Source organism: Pseudonaja textilis, chromosome 2 (genome assembly GCF_049901715.1).
Source record: "Pseudonaja textilis isolate UNSWEBS1 chromosome 2, rPseTex1.2, whole genome shotgun sequence".
Taxonomy (NCBI): Eukaryota; Metazoa; Chordata; class Lepidosauria; order Squamata; family Elapidae; genus Pseudonaja; species Pseudonaja textilis.
Genome location: NC_141991.1, coordinates 154,549,965 through 154,570,115, shown reverse-complemented (window position 1 = coordinate 154,570,115; position 20,151 = coordinate 154,549,965). Strand labels below are relative to the sequence as shown.

At 45.1% G+C, this 20,151-nt stretch overlaps 1 protein-coding gene and 1 long non-coding RNA gene across 6 annotated transcripts in view; one reads left to right on the top strand and one right to left on the bottom strand.

Moving 5' to 3' along the window:
• Positions 1-20,151, bottom strand: part of MFAP5 (microfibril associated protein 5) — a 56,630-nt gene that overhangs the window by 12,920 nt on the left and 23,559 nt on the right. For all 5 annotated transcript variants that reach the window (XM_087926059.1, XM_087926061.1, XM_087926060.1 and 2 more), the window contains one exon: positions 14,878-14,965. In XM_087926059.1, the coding sequence (XP_087782185.1) occupies positions 14,878-14,965 (88 nt within the window). The remainder of the gene's footprint in view (positions 1-14,877; positions 14,966-20,151) is intronic.
• LOC148127192 (uncharacterized) lies at positions 7,947-11,631 on the top strand. The gene is made up of 2 exons (XR_015742050.1): positions 7,947-8,042; positions 10,593-11,631. It is a non-coding gene; the product is annotated as an uncharacterized LOC148127192 (long non-coding RNA).

The following is a 20,151-nucleotide window of genomic DNA, read 5'->3' as shown; positions in this document are numbered from 1 at the left end:
TTCGCCTTGTTGGAACTGTCTGATTGTTTCTTCATCTCTTTGTTGATTGTCTGCCCCGTAGTTGGGTTGTATCCTATCCAGCTGTGTTCTCAATTTCCTCCCCATTAACAGCTCCACTGGGCTTCTGCCATGCATGGGGTAATGTGCTGGGTTAAAAAGTATCTCTCTAGCTTTTCTTGTGAATTGCCTTGCCCCATTCTGCTTAGGGCCTCTTTTGTTGTGTGGACCATCCTCTTTGCTTGACCATTTCCTGCAAGATGAAATGGAGTGGTGAGCATGTGGCAGATACCCCCTGTTAGCCAGGAATAGTTCAAATGGCCTGGCCATAAACTGTGGCCCGTTGTCAGAGACCAACATATCTGGCAGGCTATGGGTGGTGAACAATTTGTATAATACATTGGTTGTGGCATCTGTAGTGGTATTGCTCATGACAGCCACCTCCAACCACTTGGACGAGGCGTCGATGATAATTAAAAAGTATTTATTGTGTATTGGCCCAGTGAAGTCGACATGTAGTCTGAACCATGGACCTCTTGGCATCTCCCATTCTCATGGTGGTGTGACAGGGGGGTGACATGGTTTGCAGTAGGCGACCCACTGTTCAATGTCTTTATCCATGGATGGCCACCACAGATAACTGCAAGCCAATGCCTTCATGCGGACCATCCTGGGATTTCCTTCATGTAGTGTCTGCAGCAACGATTCTCTCAGTTGTTGGGGTATCACTACGCAGATCCCCCACAGTAGGCAACCCTTCTGTACTGATAGTTTGTGTTGCCTCGCTTTAAATGGGCTAAATGCTGTACTTGTTGGCTTGTTAGGCCACCCTGCCCACACCCAGGTCAGTACCTGTGCTATGGTTGGGTCTTCTTTGGATTTTTTGGCCACCTTAGTGGCAATGATCAGTTCCCTTTGTAGAGTCTTGACTAGTAGTACTGTCACGAGGGTGTTCCACTTGTTGTGCCAACGGGCATCTACTCAGTGTGTCCGCATTGCTTATGTTCGAGCCTGGGTGGTATATGAACTTGTACTGATAGGCCGCTAGGAATTCAGTCCACCGAATCATGTGTGGGGACAGGATCTGCGGTGTTTTCTTGTCACCCGCGAGGAGGCCTAATAACGGTTTGTGGTCAGTTATAAGTTCAAACTTCCATCCATACATGTACTTGTGGAATCTTTTAATCCCTGCGACAGCAGACAGCACCTCCTTGTCAAGCTGGCTGTAATTTCTCTCTGCCCCAGACAGTGTTCTCAAAAAAAATGAAAATAATTTCTCTCCACCATATGGAGAGGCATCACAAGTCAGGGTTAGCAGTGGGGTTGATAAGAAAACTCCATGGGCCTGGGGTCAGAAGGAAGCACTAGCCTTCAAACAGCTCAAAGACATGCTAACTTCAAACAGCGTACTAGTTCAGTACAATGAGACCCCACTGCTAACCCTGACTTGTGATGCCTCTCCATATGGTTTCAGAGCCAACCTGAGCCACAAGTTCCCAGACAGCACAAACACGCCTGTTGCATTTTTTTCGAGAACGCTGTCAGGGGCAGAGAGAAATTACAGCCAGCTCAACAAAGAGGCGCTGGCTGCTGTTACATGATGATTGAGGTTTCCCACTGCGCGTGATTAACAGGTTCTAGGACCTCTTGCTGGACCAACTAATCCAGCTGTTCATCAATCTTTGGTTTCAATGCAAATGGCACCCGTCTTGGTTTCAGTCTAATGGGTGCCACTTGTGGGTCTAGGCTGAAGGATATTGGCTTGCTCTTGTATTTCCTCAATGCGCCATCGAACACACCTGTGAATTCCTTAGTCAAGTCTTTAGCCATTGTTGTAGTCATTGCATGGACACCTGTGACCCCCAAGGATGCAAACCAATCCAGTCCTAAAAGGCTAGGCAAGGATCCCTTGGTGATGACTTATGGTAGGTATCCAGTAAACTGGCCATTCTTGACAAAGAATTTGCTGCTGCCTGCGGTGGGAATGTTGTTTCCCTGATAGTCCTGGGGCATCACGCGGCTGGGCTTGAGCTTCTTGTCTAGGATGTCATCTAGTGTGGTCTGTGATATGATGGTCATAGCCAACCCCGTATCCAGCTTCATCCTACATGGTGCCCTCTCGATGTCAACAGTCACATGTATTTTCTTGCTTGGAATGCTTCCAGATTGGTGGCTTATTGTTTCCATGGGTCGAGGGTTTGTGTGGACAGTGAAACAGTCCCCTTCCCTGTTCTTCCCTTTTACTTGGCTCTGCTTCCCGCTGTGTGGATGGTTCAAGCTGCCTTTCTCTGTGTTTGGAGCTGTGGCTTTTGGAAAAGGTGCATGGCAGATGTGTGCTAGGTGTCCTTTTTTTTCTGCATTGCCTGCAGATTGTGTTTTTATGTCAGCATGCTGCCCTCGGGTGGTTTCCCCCACAACCCATGCACTGCGCCATCTTATGCTCCCCGTCTCTGTTGTGCCTGGGGGGTGCCACTCTCATTTTGTCCTCATCTCCCCCTATGTCCTCAGTTTCCTCGGGATAGACAGTGGTGGCCTGCCTTGCAGTTTTTGGGATGTTTGTCTTTCCCATTTGGATTTCTTCCATGGACCTTCCCAACTGTTCTGAGGTGACAGCCTTGTCTAGGGCTTCCTTTAGTGTGAGGGTACCCCTGGTGAGTAGGCGTCTTTTTAGCCTTATGTCTTGGACACCACTCACTAACCGGTCTTGGAGGATCTCATCCAGATCCTCCAGCTGTTCGGCCAATTCGCAATACAAGGCATCTTTTCGGAGTGTAGACATAAAGCAACTTATGGACTCACCCTCCGCTTGGTCTTTCCGGTAAAATGTGTGCCGCCTTGCAAGGCAGGAAGGTTTGGGAGCATAGTGCTGGGTCAGTTTCTGTATTAACATGGCCCACGGGGATCTGAAACGAGGATGGCACGAGCCATCTTGAAGACACAGTTGCTAAGGAAGATTGCTCTCTTTCGGTTGTCTGTAATGTTGGTAAGCTCATTTTGCCTCTAAGTTGCAGTCAAATTGTACTAAATAAGGGTCCCAAGATTCTAATTCCGGGTCAAAAGGGGTGAACTTCTGGGTATTCACCATTTTTTCTGTCTTGTGTGGCTTGGTCTACTTGGGTTGACTTGGGTGGCCTGGTCTACTTGGATGACCTGGATGGCCTGGTCTACTTGGATGATCTGGACAACTTAGTTTATTTGGATGATCTGAATGGCCTGATCTACTTGGATGATTGGGGGGCGCTGGTCTACTTATAGTGAAACTGACTGGGCATGCTCCAAGTCACATGGCTTTGCCTGACATTGTCAGCTCTTTGATCAGCCATGGTGATTGCTTCCTCAGCTGGTCCTCCTGAGGTGCGGTAGCTTCGGAAGTTCCCCAGATCTTCAATTGACAGTGCTCCTGCTTCTCTCTCTTTGCAGGCTCTCCTTGTTGATTCCAAATGCATGGGGAAAGTGCTGATCAGCTGGATGTTGGATTCTGCAGCCTGTAGTGATCTGGCTGGCTCTTTGGAAATCCCACCTTCATCACCAGTTGTTATGTTGTGGGGAAGAAGGAGCCAGAGACAATGAATCTGCAATCAATGTTTACTGGCAAGTACTCAATTCCAATTGCAACACCACGAGGGCTAATGGCTGGCAGGCTCCCTTATATAGCAGTTGCCTGCCACGCCATTAGACAATTAAATAACTATATTTTCCCAGGCTACTAACAGCAGGCTATTCTGTGTCTGCTGCTGCACAGACACAACAGGGTGAATCTAAAGAAATAGCAGGGGCTACTGGTGAACCTATTGCCACCATGGAAGATCCGCCCAGGAGACATCTCAATGCAAAGCAAGGCCTGTGACTCAACAGGAAGATCCCCAGTAACTGGGATTTTTCCTCGCACATGTACTGACCTACATGCAGGAGTATGGAAGGGACCTAAAGTCAGGGTTGTCACACTGGCTCTTGAAGGATCAGCTGCATGTTGAATGGTGAACCTCCATAACGCAGATGCACTGGAGCTCTGCAACTTCAACCTCTATGACAGCCCTGAGACGGAGATATGAGGATCCCCTAGCTGATCGCAAGGCTAGAGAACACATAAGGCACATCAGACAGAGGGACCATCCAGTCACTGAGTACATCAAAGAGTTTTGTGACCTGACTTGTCACATAGATTGGCCAGAGGAAATACTCATGAGTTGCTTCAAAGATGGCTTAAACGATGACCTGTACAATGCCTGCATTACCCGTGGAGCCCTGGTCCTCCTGCACAGTTGGTGTGTCTTGGTTGAGGAAGCTGAAGTCAACCAAATTCTAAACCAGTACTGCACAAGCCCCTCCTGGAAGAGATCCCCACCGGAAGAGAGAAGGGAGGGAACTAAACCTTGCTCTGCCCTGCCACGCTCAGCCACCTGCTTCAATTGTGAGAAGGCCACCACGCAGCTGAGTGCCATGTGAGGATGCCCACCCAGAAAGGAGACAAGCAGGTTGGACGGAAACCCTCAAAGTCACCACCACATTCCAGAGACACCACCCTAAAAACCCATGCAATTGTTGAGTTCCCTCCAGAATTAATTACAGTGCAAGGAACTCCAACCCCTCTGGGGGAAGAACCTGATCAGTCAGAGAATGACTATGAAGACCCTTTGGTAAGTGAGGTTGTCGAATCCCTTACAACCCCTTACAACCCCTATAGAACTGTTAATTCCATTAATGGGGAGAAAAGTGAGACTTAAAGCATTGCTGGATTTGGCATGCACGAGAAGCCTAATAACTGGGCATTCAACTAATGCCACTAAAAACTCCAGTCTTGTTCTGCCAACTTGATGGATCCATTGTGGGGGGGTGCCACGGCCATGTTTGCCACTGAACCACTCGAACCAACAATGGCAAATCACTCGGAAACCATTGCTTCCAATGTGATACCAGGGATGGACAGGCCCCTAATTCTGGGACTAATCTGGTTAAAGAAGTGGAACCCAAAGGTGGGCTGGATAGAGGATACCCTCCAGTTCCCTAATAATGAATTAATCCAGAGTGAGGAACCCCACCAGACTGGAATACCACAGAATGAGGAGGTAGCTGTGATGGTGGCAAATGGACCTCTAGGGTCTAGGACTTTTAGGCTCCTACTTCTCCTCCAGGGTTTTGCCTCCATGTTATTATCCACCAGCTTTTTTCCTTGGCTGGTCCATCCCCATCCTTTCACCCTGGCCAATGTGTCATGGCCCCTCTGTCCCAGGCCCTTCGGCGTGGCCCATTCATTGAAGTACAGTTTGCCTTGGGTGTTTGGGCACCCAAGACAGTTCCCCACCAACCAATCAGCTAATTGCCAATGCCCCAAGAAAGGGGAAAGAAAGAAAGGAAGGGAGGGAGGAAGGAAGGGAAGGGAAGGGAAGGGAAGGGAAGGAAGGAAGGAAGGAAGGGAAGGGAAGGGAAGGGAAGGAAGGAAGGAAAGGAAAGGAAAGGAAAGGAAAGGAAAGGAAAGGAAAGGAAAGGAAAGGAAAGGAAAGGAAAGGAAAGGAAAGGAAAGGAAAGGAAAAGTGAATGAGATACAGATGGATGGATGGATAGAAGGAAGAAGAGAAAAAGGACCACAAACCCTGGTACTGGACGTAGCTTCAAAGGATGCTTTGAAATAGCACAGCAATCCAGGGCTGGGAAGGGATCTAAGAGGTCATCTAGTCCAACCCCCTGCTCCAGCAGGAGACCTTATGTTATCTGGGTTAATTTGGTGCCTCTAACAGATAAGAAAATTCCCAGAAAAGGGAAGGAGTTTATAAGGACAAAGCTGCCATGCAGAGGGAGGCAGAGATAGTCCTCAACTTATGACCACAATTGAACCCAAAATTTTGGTTGCTAAGCAAGACCATTGTTAAAGTGAGTTTTGACACATTTTAACTCAACCCATCCTCCAACAGTGGATGTGAATCACTGTGGACCAGATTGAGAATTTGAGAGCAAACACTCATAAGGGAAGGGTAAGGGTATCCCTCGACTTACTGTGTGTCCACCATTGAGCCTCAATTCTCCATTGCAAAGCAAGACAGCTGTTCAGTGAGTTTTCACCCACTTTATGACTTTTCTTGCCACCATTGTTAAGCTAGTAGTTACAGCTCTTAAGTGAGTCACATGGTCATTAAGTGAATCCGGCTTCCCCGTGGACTTTGTTGGTCAGAGTGCAAAGGGGGGTTGCATTATTCTGGGACACAGACCATCATAACTATGAGGCAGTTGCCAAGTGTCCGAATTTGGATCACCTGACCATGGAGATGCTGCAATGATCATTAAGTGTGAAAAACAGTCATAAGTCCCTTTTCCAGTGCCGTTGTAACTTGAACAGTTGCTAAGTGAATCTGGCTTCCCCAAATCTCTGTTGCTAAGTGAGACAGTTGTTCAGTGAGCTTTCACCCATTTTATGACCATTCTTGGCACCGCTTTTAAGTGGATCATTGTTTATATCAGTCAGACGATGGTTGAGCAAAGCTGGCTCCCTCAGTGACCTTGCTTGTCAGACAGTCGTGTGACCCCCACAACGCTGTGACCATCATAAATGCGAGTCAGTTGCTACACATCTAACTGTAAGTCACGTTACCATTGAGATTTTGCAATGGCCATAAGGGTGAAAAATGGTCAGCAGTGGCACTGTAACTTTGAATGGTCACTATATGAACTGTCATAAAGTTGAGGACTACTGCTTTCCAATTTGACGGCAATCCTTGACTTACAACCATCACAGCCAGCCTTGAACGATGTCGTATTTCCTTACCTAAAATCATGTAGGTGTGGGTGTGTGAGGGGGAGCACACAGCCCAACTGCAGGATCAGGTGTGGGGTGGGGATGGGGAGCAGAATATTAGTTTACTTCATCTGAAAAGGGGGATAGTTTTATCTCCCCACCCTCAAAGTTTCCATTTCCTCTGTATAACTTGATGTCAAGATATGCAAATTGAGGTATCTATAGAAGACTTTGAGTTACATGCAATGATGGGGGCTATTTGAAGACAGAAAGGAAAATCCTTTATAGCACCTTTTTTTTTTTTTTGCTTTGATTTGCCACTCCATTAAGCTTAACAAACTGTTTCTTGAATAAACAAACACTGCATTTAAACTTGGGTTCATCAAACTGGTGAGACCCAAAATGACCGCCCCAGTCCTGTTCTGGGAGAAGGACAGCTCGTTACACTTATGTGTGGATTATAGAAATTTAAACTATTTGTAAGGAAAATCTCTATAATGAAGGACATGCTGGCCCATCTGGTGAAGGGGATACTTTTTTCCAAACTAGACTTAAGGGAGACTTATTACCTGATCCAGATCCGGGAGGGGGATGAATGGAAAACAGCATTTAATTGTCCATTGGGATGTTTTCATTTCAAGGTTTTGCCATTCAGGCTCCAAGGAACTCCCGCCATTTTCATGCAGGTGATTAATGAAGTGCTGCATAAGCATTTTATAAGGGAGTTTTGGTTTATCTTGAGTATATATTGATTTATACTCCAAAAACTCACTGAGACTGAATGCAGATGGGTAGTGTGTGAGATGTACACAGTGCACTGGGCGCTCTTCACCTGAAGGAACTTCCTTCAAGGTATGGATGGACTACAAAAAAATGGAGGCCCTAAAAAACTCCAGGAGGTTTTCCCCCAAGCAAGTCCACTGGGTTCAGTATTTCAACTAGTTCAATATTACATTGGGATACCTGCTGGGGGGAAGAACGTTCTAGCCAATGCTCTTTCTATACGACCACAATAGCTCTTAACCTGAAATCATCAGACCAGTTATCCCATCTCGAGAGCCATACTCCAGATAGCAGAGGACCTGCGCAGTGCACTAAAAGTAGTACTAGAGAAAGACAAGTGGTTCGGGGTGGGATTCTACTGGTTCGGCCAGTTCTATAGAACTGGCTGTTATGAGTCTGCGCAGTTTGGAGAACCGGTAAGTTGCGCCACTGGCTGGCCCTGCCCCTTCCTGCCCGCACACTTGCCCCACGCAGTCATTCCTTATCTCACCCCGCCATTGCTGCCTGCCTTCCACTGCGGTCCTGATCTCTCTGAGTAAGTGAGCCTATAAGCAAGTCCCGGTAGAGTTGACTCCCAGGCCGTTGCACTGTCTCCCCACCCCCACTCCCCAGGCTTACCTGGCTTGCTTCACCGTGACCTAGCTAGCTAGCCATGTCCGTGCTGGCTGGGGGAGGAGGGAACGTTCTCCTCCTTCCCCTGGCTACAAAGAAGTTGCGCGGCCGTGTCAGTGCTGGCTGGGGGAGGAGGGAACGTTCTCCTCCTTCCCTTGGCCAGGAAGAAGTCACATGGCCATGTCCGTGCTGGCTGGGGGAAAAGGAAACGATCTCCTCTTTCCCCTGGCCAGGAAAAAGTCACGCGGCTGTGTCCATGCTGGCTGGGGGAGGAGGGTGCTACGCAGTTAATCATGCATTGCTTAAATAATCTTTTCTGAGAGCAAGATAATTATGTTTATGAATTGCTAATATTACCCTCCTGAGTAAGTCCGTTTGGAGCACTTTCCATTTTGACAACTTAGGAAAGAAGTATTGTCTTTTGGGTTTACCTGAATTAAATGCAGCTGTAGGCATCAGGGGAGGGTTAATTTGAAAAAAGCAATAAAAGAGAAGCACATTTCTGCACATAACAGAAAGGAAAGAAAAACATTGAGAAGTGTTGAGGAGCTGAGGGGTGTGAGTGTGACTCAAGGAATTCCTGACCAGAAAGATTGTTTTGTATTCCAGTTAAATTAGAAATGGTTCTTTGTGAATGATCTGTGAAAATTTTGTAATATTGCAATAAGGCCAAAGAAAAAAATATATAAAGCAGAAAAATTTAAATAGAGGAGAAGAGAAAGAATGGTAAGACATCCACTAACTGCTTTGAAAATACCTTTCAAATGTGTTTTCAAGGATTGGAAATATTTGCTTGACTGTATGCTTTAATGTTCAAAAAGAATCATCTTTATCAGTATAAGCAGAGATGTATTCTTCAAGCTTTAATGCATTTTGCAAAAATCATTGTAGTAAACTGAATACCACTGTAGAACAATTTAAATATTTAACAGAGAGTAAAGTAAGATTTTACACAGACAAGAAAAAATGTATAGAATAGGTGGTGCCTGGCTCAACTGGAAGTAACTGTGAGATGGAAACTTATCAAGCAGATCCAACCTAGAAATAAGAAGAAATTTCCTGACAGTGAGAACAATTAATCAGAGAAACGGGATGCCTTCAGAAATTGTGGGTATGCCATCTCTGGAGGTTTTTAAGAAGAAATTTGTCCATAATAGTATAAGGTCTCATGCTTCAGCAGGAGTTGGACTAGAAAACCACCAAGGTCTCTTCCAACTCTGTTAATCTTTATAAATCTCTCCACTCAGTCTTTCCAAGAGAATGGTGATAAACAATATTTGGAAATGTCCATTAGGTCTTCTGATAGCAAAATCTCATCTTATTGGGAGTATCAAGGGGAATTTCACCATAACATGAAAGACGAAGCGAGGACTGGCTGGGAGGGGAGGGGTGAGGAGAAGCCAGGCAAGACACCCCTCCGTGTGAGTGACATTGAGTTGGCCATGCCCACCCAGTCACATGACCACCAAGCCACACCCACAAATTAGGCCACGCCCACAGAACCAGTTGTTAAGAAATTTGAATCCCATCCCTGAAGTGGGTCCAAGCCTATCAAATGAATGCACAGCTTAGCTTGGGTAGGAACCAAACTGTATGTCCTGAAAGTCAATGCATAGTAGTTCTCTAGAAAAATCACAACTCAAAATTGGCTGGGTGCTTTGGCTTTGTAAAAGCCCTATACCTTGTGAAACATCACTTTATATGAATGCAGTCCTAGAACAATACTTCAGATGCTACAGTAATTAGCAGGATGATTGGGTGAGTCTCCCCTCTTTTGCTGAAGTAACTTATAATAATGCATAGTAGCACTAGAATTACCCCTTTCAAGGTGGCCATGGGGCAGGACTTTGTATCTATTCCTGAATTGCCCCAAGCCACCCCCAAATAGATTCTTTAAAATAATGGATTTCACAGCTGCAAAACTCCTGGCCAATAGTCAGGAAGGCACTTGAAGAAGTGAGGGAGTCATACAAAAAGTAAGGTGACAAGAAATGTTCTAAACCAAAAAAGTTTAAAATCAGAGTCTATCCACTAAAAACTTACAATCCAGACAATCTTCAAAAAAAAATTGGTCCAAAATATGTTGGCCCTTTCCCCATAAAAAGAATCATCAACCCAGTAACCAGTGAACTTGAACTTCCAAAACCTTTCAGACATATCCACCCAGTGTTCCACTGTAGTCTACTAAAGGTGGCATCCACCTCTCCTGTATGCCTGGCAACTAAACCACCACCCGGTGATCAAGGGGTCGCAACATTTTGAGGTCAAAATAATCCTAGATTCACACACGCACTAGGGGAAAATCCAACACCTAATGTCATGTAAAGACTTTCCACCTTCCAAAACAGTATACGAACCTCCAAAATCCTCAGAAAATTCCATGAACAATACATGGACAAACCTCACTGAAAATCAGTTAATTTGGTATTTCTCTTTGTTTCTCTGTCTCCTCCCACTTTTGTTTCCTCTACAGGACTGACATCTCTGAAAAGGATGGCAAAATGTTAGATCTGTCATGTTCAGCTTTTTGCTTTACTAACATCCTGCCATAAATTGTTAAGGGAACAACAAGGAACAAACAATGAGTCCATGAACCAAGGGACAAACAAGGAGTCCATGAACCAAGGGACAAACAAGGAGTCCACAAAGTCAGGAACAAGATAATGCATTCACGAAGTCAGGAAGAAGACACTGAGTTCACAAGTAAGGAAGAAGCAAGCAGCCCTGCAAATTCCAAATGTCTGTACCCACACACCAAACTCTACCAATTCAGTGTTTGTTCCCAACAAATGGTGTGCCTTGTAAAGAGGGGCGGAGTGCTCTCCTCCCAAGTTGTCGGGTCAGCACTGTTTCCATCTTCTCGCCACTCAAGGAGGGGTGATCCTTGCTCACCATCTGAGCTCTATGTCTCATGTTCACTTCTTAGTCTCTCTTGGTCATCCTGCCCCAATTCCTCCCTGCCTACAAGCCATCCCAATCCTGAAAGGCCTTGGCCTGCCTCAGCCTACTCCTCCCCACATTCCTTTGAAGCAGATGAAGCTGTTGTGTTTAGCCGGCAGCAGGTGCAGACAGCTGAGGAGAGAGAGAACTCAGATGAGGGGGCAGGACCATTAGGGAGTGGACTGCTGCCTTCAGAGATTGTGGGGGCTGGCAGCAGTGATGAGGAGGTTCCCGGGGAGCCTGTGCCAAGTGCGTGTGAGTGCAGGATTGCTCATAGGAAGGAGCAGCTACAACAGCATGGGTGACTCAGGAGCAAGGCTGCAGGTTAATGGCCCCTCCTTCAAGAAGATAAAAGCCAGCTGTGAAACCAAAGTTCTTTGCAGAAGGCAAAGATGTTTTGAAACTCCAGCCTCACAGACCTTCCAGTATCTTGAGTTTGTATATGAAGTTTCTTGTATTGCAAATTATTCCTTATCTGTTATCTTTTGGCAAGTCTTGCACAGTTTGGCAAGGCTTGTCCTTATCACAGCTAATTATTTTGCAGAAGCATTAAAAGGTTTGTGTTTCCTTTGGATTGTGTTTGATTTGTTGGAAAAGGGCGTGGGTCAGAACAGAAGCCACCCCCTCAATCTCCATCAGCTCCAGTTCCAGCTCATCTTCCTTTGCAGACTGAAGGCTGGGAATAGGCCCACTTCCTCCCCCTGAAACTGCTGCTGGGGGACCTGTCCAATGGCTTAGCAACACTAAGCAAGACGAGAAAGCCAAAGTCATGTCTGAACAGCTCCCAGGGATGCCCAAAATCCACAGGGAGTACCAAGATCTAGCAGGAGTGTTCAGGGAAGGGGAAAGCAATACTGCCCAACCAACTGCGCCATAGAATTTGTGCCCAAAGCAAAGGTACCCAAGCAAAAAATATACTCCATGACCCATAATGAAATGAAGGAACTAAGGGAGGACATTGATATGAACCTAGCTAGAGGGTTTATACAGCCAGCAAAATCAAGGGTGGCCACCCCAGTCCTCTTCAAGGAGAAAAAATATGGGTCAATTAGGCTACATGTGGATTTTAGTGGAATCAACACTGTTTGCATAGAAAATATATATCCACTCCCCCTCATGAAAGACCTGGTGAAAGGAAAAATATTCACCAAATTAGACTTGAGAGAGGCATACTACTGGGTACAAATCAAAGAAGGAGACAAATGGAAAACAGCATTTATAGTAATTGTCCTTTAGGAAGCTTCTAATTTAAAGTAATGCCATTTGGCCTCCAAGAAGCCCTGCCACTAATAAATGAGGTGCTGCATGAGCGCTTGTACAAAGGGGTCCTTATTTATTTGAATAACATTCTCATTTTTACTGAGACTCTAGAGGAGCACCTCAAACTGGTGTGCCAGATACTCAAGAAACTCCTCACAGCCAAGTTATATGCAAAACTATCCAAATGTGAATCAGTCCAGTGTAGACTACCTGGGATAATGAGTGTCCGGAGAGGGAGTAGAAATGGACCCAGGTAAAATCAGAGCTGTCCTAAACTAACAGCCCCCTTGCACCCACAAGCAGCACCAAAGTTTTCTGGGGTTTGCTAACTTCTACAGATAGTTCATTCCCCCTTTTGCTGAAATTGCTCTCCCAATTACCAAACTGTTAAAAACTGAAGGACAGGGGGTTAAACCCCATCCAAGTTATCCATTGCAATGGATCCTAGAGTGCCAGAAGGCATTCTAAACACTTAAAAGACTATTTGCAAAAGAGCCAATCCTCAAACACCCAGAGCATCCATTTATAGTCCAAGCAGATGCCAGCGATGTGGAAGTGGCCACAGTCCTCCTCCAAAAGAATGCAGAGGGCAGTCTGCAACCTTGCGGTCACATCTCCAAAAAATTAACAGAGACTGAAAGGAAGTGGGCAATATGAGAGAAGGAGGCTTATGTAGTCCAATGGGCCCTGTTGACCTGACACCACTTCCTTGAGAGAAACCAAGTGTCATTTGAAGTTTGGACAGATCACAAAAACCTGGAGGCCCTTAGAACCCCATGGAAATTCTCCCCAAAGCAAGTTCAATGGGCACAATACTTCAACTTATTCAATTTTACCCTGAAGTACATCCCTGAGTACTCCCAACCAGTGACACAAACCACCACCTGAGGGCAAGCCCATGACAAAGAGCCGGAGATGGCAGGGGCTTGACTCAAAAGCTAAAAATCAAACTGCCAGCTGATCCATGGTACAAGGATAACCGAGGAATGCTAACCCTTAGGGAGAGGACTAGCCTGTATGTCCCCAACAGCTTATGCCTCCAGGGTTCTCCAGAGGAGCCACAATTCAAAGCAAGCAGGCCATTTCAGCTTTCTAAAACTTTGCACCTTTCAGATCACAAGTGGCAGGCAGTTCATCCCCATGCCTGAACTCCCTAGGAAGCTACCCTCCTCCATTTCTTTAAATGAATGGATGGAGTCACTGAAGAAAGCCTGGGAAAACATGAAGTGGGCTCTTCAAGAAGCAGCAAAAACCCATAAAGCACAAGCCAACAAGCATCAAGCCCCCCAAAAGCCTTTCCAAATAGGGAGTAAGGTGTACCAAGTACCTGAGGCTAAAACTCCCCTGCAAAAAGTTGGGACCAAAGTTTATAGGACCTTTCCCAATAGTGAAAGTGATTAACCCAGTTACAATGGAGCTGAAACTCCCGTGCCTGCTAGGGAAAGTGCACCTGGTTTTTCACAGCAGCTTGTTAAACCCCACAGTAGACTCCCAGCTAAGGCCAGTGGACCGGGCAACCCCAAAACCAATTGTAGTGCAAGGGAGACACATTAAAAAATAAAAGGGATTTTGGATTCCAGATTGTACAAGGGGAGATTACAATACCTAGTACAATGGAAGGGGTACCCACTTTCCGAAGCCACATGGTAAAGAGCTGGGATAATTAAAAATCAACTTTATATTCAGAACTCTCCCTCTCCCCCCCTCTGTGTGTGTGTGTGTGTGTGTGTGTGTGTGTGTGTGTGTGAAGATATAGTTAACATCTCACCCTCTTTACTGCTGAAAAATGAACAATTTGAACTTTGGAGTGTAGGGGATAGCAAATCTTTAAGACTTATATCTGTAGAAAATGTCTACATGAAAATGAACACTTCTATCTAAGAGCTTTTTAAAATGGTATATGTTTGGGAGAAGAATTTTGCCTATCAGTAATCTTGCACATTATAATGGCAGCCAGAATAAGCTATGCACAAAATTGGAAACTGTCTATTGTCCCTTCAGAGGAGATGGTCATTAAAAAAATTCATGAGTGTGCAGTGATGGATAGCCTAACCAAATTACTAAAAAACAACAAAGATAGTGAATACTATAAAGTTTGGAACTGTTGGTATGAATGGTTAAAGAAAAAGCAACATTTGACAACTGAATAAGTTATGGAACTATGAAGGACGTGCATTTAATCATAAAGTATTCTGTGAAATTAAAACATTAAAAGAACGAGGAAGGTATTGTAACAAGGTAGATCACATCAATGTTATGGGGTAAAAGAAAAAAAGAAAGAAAAATGTAACCAATGCTCAATACCTGCTGCAAAATGTATACATGTATATATATTTGTTTATATGTTTGTTTCTTTTTAAATGTTTTAAATATATGAAACTTAAATAAACTTTATTTAAGAAAAAGAAAAGAAAAAGAAAAAAATTAAAATATTCAGATTCACTAACTTGCCAAAATACCATGCAACACTAATAGCATCAACCCTACTTTTCATAACCTAATCTAAAACAGTATGTCTTTTTTTCTTAACAAATAATATGCATAGATTTTTCTCTTACCTTGTGACACACAAATAACTGATGCACTGCTTCACAGGCTTGTGAACAGAGTATAGACGTGTGCAAGGAAACTGCTCTTCACGGCATTCTGGGAGCAAACCACAGTTCCAATAAATGATCTCAATTGCATAAAAATGCCTCAGAAATGGTTGCCAGATAATATTACAATCACATTAAATATTTGCAATCCATCATGTTTAAAGAAACTGGAACCAACTTACACAAGTATGATTTGCATTTGCACACTGAAATTGTAACCTGTTATTTAAAATGAACAAAAGTTTATTTTAAATAAAACAAACAAATACTGAGAGGAGGCATCTTCAAAAAAGGGGAAAATGGATCCAGGAAACTACAGACTAAGCAGCATGAGATCAATACCTGGGAAGATCCTGGAAAAGATAATCAAGCAATGAATCTGTGAACACCTAGAAACAATCAAAGCTATTACTAGAAATGAACAGAACAAAACAACACAAAAGCAACAATGATTAGAAGCTGGAGGCTAAGGTGTATGATGAATTGTTGCACAAATGTGGTATGTGTACTCTAATAAAGATAAGGACTAGGAATGACAAGATAGCAATATTGAAGGGCTATCACAAAGAGGATATTCTCCAAAGCATTCCCATCAGGCATTCCTATTAATTGTGACAACAATTAATCAGTGGAATGTCCTGCCTCTAGATATTATGAATGCTCCATCGCTGGAGGATTTTAAGAAGAGATTGAATAGCTATTTGTCTGGAATCATATAAGGTCTCTTGCTTGAACAAGGTTGGGCTCCCAAGTTCACTTCAAACTATTATTCTATAATTCTGTAAAAGTTATATTCAAAACAGCTATTTTGATAGTGTCATCAGATAGCCATTTGTTTGTTTTCTTTGGTTTTTGCTTGAGTTACATAGATAAAGAAAAGATGGAATAACAGTCTAATAATAACAATATTTTTCAGCACTGCAAGAGTGGCAGGAGAGAAGACAATTGCATATCATATTTAAATTGCTTTTGAGGGCTTAGGAAGAGGAAATGGTAATAGGGAATCCCTCTTGCCATGTTTGCTTAGCTGAGATGAAAAATGCTTTCAGAAGATGAAGTGAAGTTTAGAACCATAGAATTGTTAGGCTGAAAGTGACATTGGAGGTTTTTTAGCACAACCCTCTGCCCAAAGACAGAATCCGTATTCCATCCCGAACAAACGGTAGTCCAATCTTTTTCTTTTAGCCACCAGCAATTGTGCTTCCAAAATTCCAGGAGGCAAGTAGTTCCACTGACTAAATTGTTTTCACTGTCAGAAAATTTCACCTTAGTTCCATGTTGAATCTCTCTCTCAGACTAGTTTCCATCCATTTCTTATCCTGCCCTAAAATGTTTTAGACAATAAATCAATTTTCCTGTCATATCCTTCAAGTATTGGAGTATCATTACCCCTAAGTCTAAACTTACCTAGTTCCCTTAGCTGTTAATGACAGAATTTCGCTCAAGACCAGAACTTCAAAACTTCGCTCAAGACCAGACTTATCCATACTGCAAAGAATCTGCTCCTGTGAACTCTGCAAGGAACTCAAAATGTCTAGACCAGTGGTACCGCCTCCTGGGGGGGTGGGATGCCTTGGGGGGGCAGTAAGAGGCAAGGGGGGGCTAAGAGGTGGCAGGGGGACATTCAAGGTTCTGGCCCCCCAGGTTCACTGACTGCTGGCCACGCAGCCCATTGACTGTTTCATCGCTCCATAGCTGGCACCTCGAATGTGGAACCCATGCGCGGTGAGCCTTGCCAAGCCTGGGGGGGAAGAGGTGGGAGGTGGTGGAAAGAGGGTGCCTTAGCTTGCAGGCTGCCCTCTTTGGTGGAAGCGGCGGAGGCACACCAGAAGGCCCGAAAGCAAAACCCTCCCAAGGCGTGCAGTGGAAGGGGTGGGTGGTCTGGCGTTAGGGCCCCCTTCCCCGGAGGAGAACAAGGGAGCGCGCAGCGCCCGCCTGGCTTCTGCCTCTCCAGCCATCCAGGCTTGCGTGCAGGATGCAGGTGGGTATAGCTGCAGCTCTCCAAGGTGCATGGCTCGGTTCGGTTCGGCTCTACGTGGCTGTCCCGCACCTACAACCTAGCCTCCCTCTGCAACCCAGTTCTTCTGACCAAGCCCTGCGCTTGGTTGCTTGCTTAGTTTTCAAGCGATCATTCCCTCTGCCTCCCCTGGTCTGGGCTGCTTCCACACGCCTTCCTCCTCCCGGGTGGAGCATAAAGTTGGGTGGAACGCTTCACTGAAGTTGGGAGTCTCTGAGTGTGTGCAGAGTACCTCCCCTTGCTTGGCCCGATGGAAGTGGACCTTGGGTTGAAGCAAAGAGGGTGAGATTGGCTGCATCGCTGCCCTGGGGAGGTTGGCATTACAAAATTGGATGCCAAAGGGGGCTGGAGAAGGGGCAGCTTCAGGGGGCTGTAGAAGGGTCAGAGGGGCAGCTGCAGAGGGCTGTAGAAGGGTCAGAGGGGCAGCTGCAGGGGGCTGCAGAAGGGGCAGAGGGGCAGCTGCAGGGGGCTGCAGAAGGGGCAGAGGGGCAGCTGCATTAAGGAGCAGGAAGATCTTAGCCATGGTTTATTCATTGACTAACCCGGAACCAAACAGCATGCTAAACTCTAAAACAGAATGGCTGGGTTGATATATTCAGCCTGTCTTTCTCAATCTTGGCAACTTGAATTCAATTCCCACTCTGGCTTTGCTCTACTTTCTCAAAGTGCCACTGCTGTCGCATTCGTTCTTTCTGTCTGTCTGTCCGTCCATCCATCCATCCATACAAAAGGTCTGCCTGTCTGTCTGCCTGCCTTCTTGCCTACCTACCTACCTGCCTGCCTACCTGTCTTTCTGTCTACCTACCTACCTACCTACCTACCAATATAGATCTACCTACCTACCTACCTATCCATACATTCATACAAAAGGTCTGCCTGCCTGCCTGCCTATCTACCTATCTATCTACCTACCTACCTGTCTCTCTCTGTCTGTCTGCCTCTCTCTCTCTCTATCCATCCATCTATCCATGTTTGAAGTTCCAGCCCTGCAGGCACATTGGGAAAGTAGAGCAAAGCCAGTCTGGGAGGGAGGGGGAGAGAGAGAGAGAGAGAGAGAGACCTGATTCATCACATTGAAATGAGGCCTAGTTTAGACTGAGGTCCTTTTCCACATTGAAACATCTTTGCCAGCACATTGAAACAACTTTGGCTTCTATTAAAAGTTTTGTGGACAAAACATGGTCAAGACTATCAGGAAGCTCTCACATTTTGTTGAGGCTTTAAACAGGATTCATTGGACCAGATCTCCATTCTAAAAATTACTTTTCCCCAATGTATTACAGTGCCAATTCTGTAGAAAGCAAAACCAAAATGTACTGGTATATTACAAGGAGAACACACACACACACACACACACACACTCCCTTCTAACCCTGCTGGAGCAGGTGATTGGACTAGAATAGATATCTCATTATCTTTCTCCTCCCTCCCTCCTTTATTTCTTTTTCTTTCTGTCCCTTCCTTCCATCCCCCCTCTTTGTCCCTTTTCTCTTTCTTTTCTTCCTTCTCTCTCTCTCTCTCTCTCTCTCTCTTCTTTCTCTCTCTCTCCCTCTCTCAGGCTCACCACATTGACTTGACTTGCTTGGGCAGATCCCTCCAGTGCAGTGGGCTCAATGGGGTGGACCTGTGGGGTCGGCACCTAGAACGCGGCAGTGTCGGCATGTTTGAAAAGTAGAGCAAAGCCAGAGGTCGATAATTTTTGCTGCAAAAAATCATAAAAGCTTCTGGGTTGTGCACAAGAAGGGACACACATGTCAATGCAATTCAGCAACATAAAATAAAGAGATACAAATAAAATGAATCAACAAGAATTGGCAAAGCATCTCTGATTAGATTTTATTCACTGCTAGAATCTAATCAGAGATGCTTTGCCAATTCTAGTCTAATGACCTGCTCCAGCAGGGTTAGAAGGGAGTGTGTATGTGTGTGCATGGCTGTCAAAATTCCAAAAACTCTGGGGATGCCAGTCAAAAATTAGAACACTTGCTAAACAACCAGCCATTAAGTGAGGACCACTTGTATTTGGTTTGCCAGTCACCTGGCCACGCCCACCCAGTCACATGACCACCAAATCACACCTACCCCGTCATGTGACAAGCAAGCCATGCCCAGCCAGCAAGCCATGCCAGCCAGTCATGTGACCAGCAAGCTATGCCCAACCCAGTCACATGACCAACAAGCCACACCCACCCAGTCATGTGACCAGCAAGCCACACCTTCAAATTAGGCCATGCCCACAGAAATTTGAATCCCACCCCTGGGTGGGGGGCACTGAGGATGAGTTTGTAGCACCAAGGGGGCGGTGGACTGAAAAAGTTTGGGAACCACCGGTCTAGACAATGGAGAGAAGGATCTCTATGTTGACTACCGCGCTGATTGTATCAAAAGTAAGTCACACAACCCACAACTCCACATCCAACCCTACCTCATCCAACCCACCATCACTCAAAACGAGGCACACACGCTCCTAACTACCTCTATTCCAACCACAACTGGCCTTAAATGCAAGCTACTCAATGAAAGAAGCCTTGTGAATAAAATACCTGAATTTCTCCTCTTACTAAATATGGCTAAAATCAATATCATATTTGTCTGTGAAACATGGCTCAACGCTTCTCTCCCTGACTCCATTACCACAGTAAGAGACTATCATGTTTACCGATCAGATCGTGAAATCCGTAGAGGAGGTGGTGTTGCTTTCTTCTATAAAAAGTCCTTACATCTAAAAAAAAATTCAAATTACCCAAGAGCTTGCTCTTCCTGAGACCATCGTCTGTGAACCGTCCTTAAATATCACATTTAGATTCTTACTATGTTACAGAGCCCCTGATTATGACATCGAACATGTAAACAAGCTAAATTCACTACTAACATGGGCAACATCCTGCCCACACACTTTTATCTTTTTTGGTGACTTCAATCTACCTCACATTAACTGGACCCTAAACGAATGTAAAACTGAACCTATACATGCAACCTTCTACAATGCTGTAACAAACCTGGGACTGGAACAACTAGTAACAAACAATACTAGACTGAATAACTGCCTCGATCTCATCTTCTGCAATAGTTTCAATTTACAGAATACAAAGAACCCTTTTCCAACAGTGACCACATCATGATTGACTTTTGTCTCAACATATGTCCACACATAAATCAACACAATGATGTGATCCCCAATTATAACTTCAAAAAAGGCAACTATGATCTTATAGACA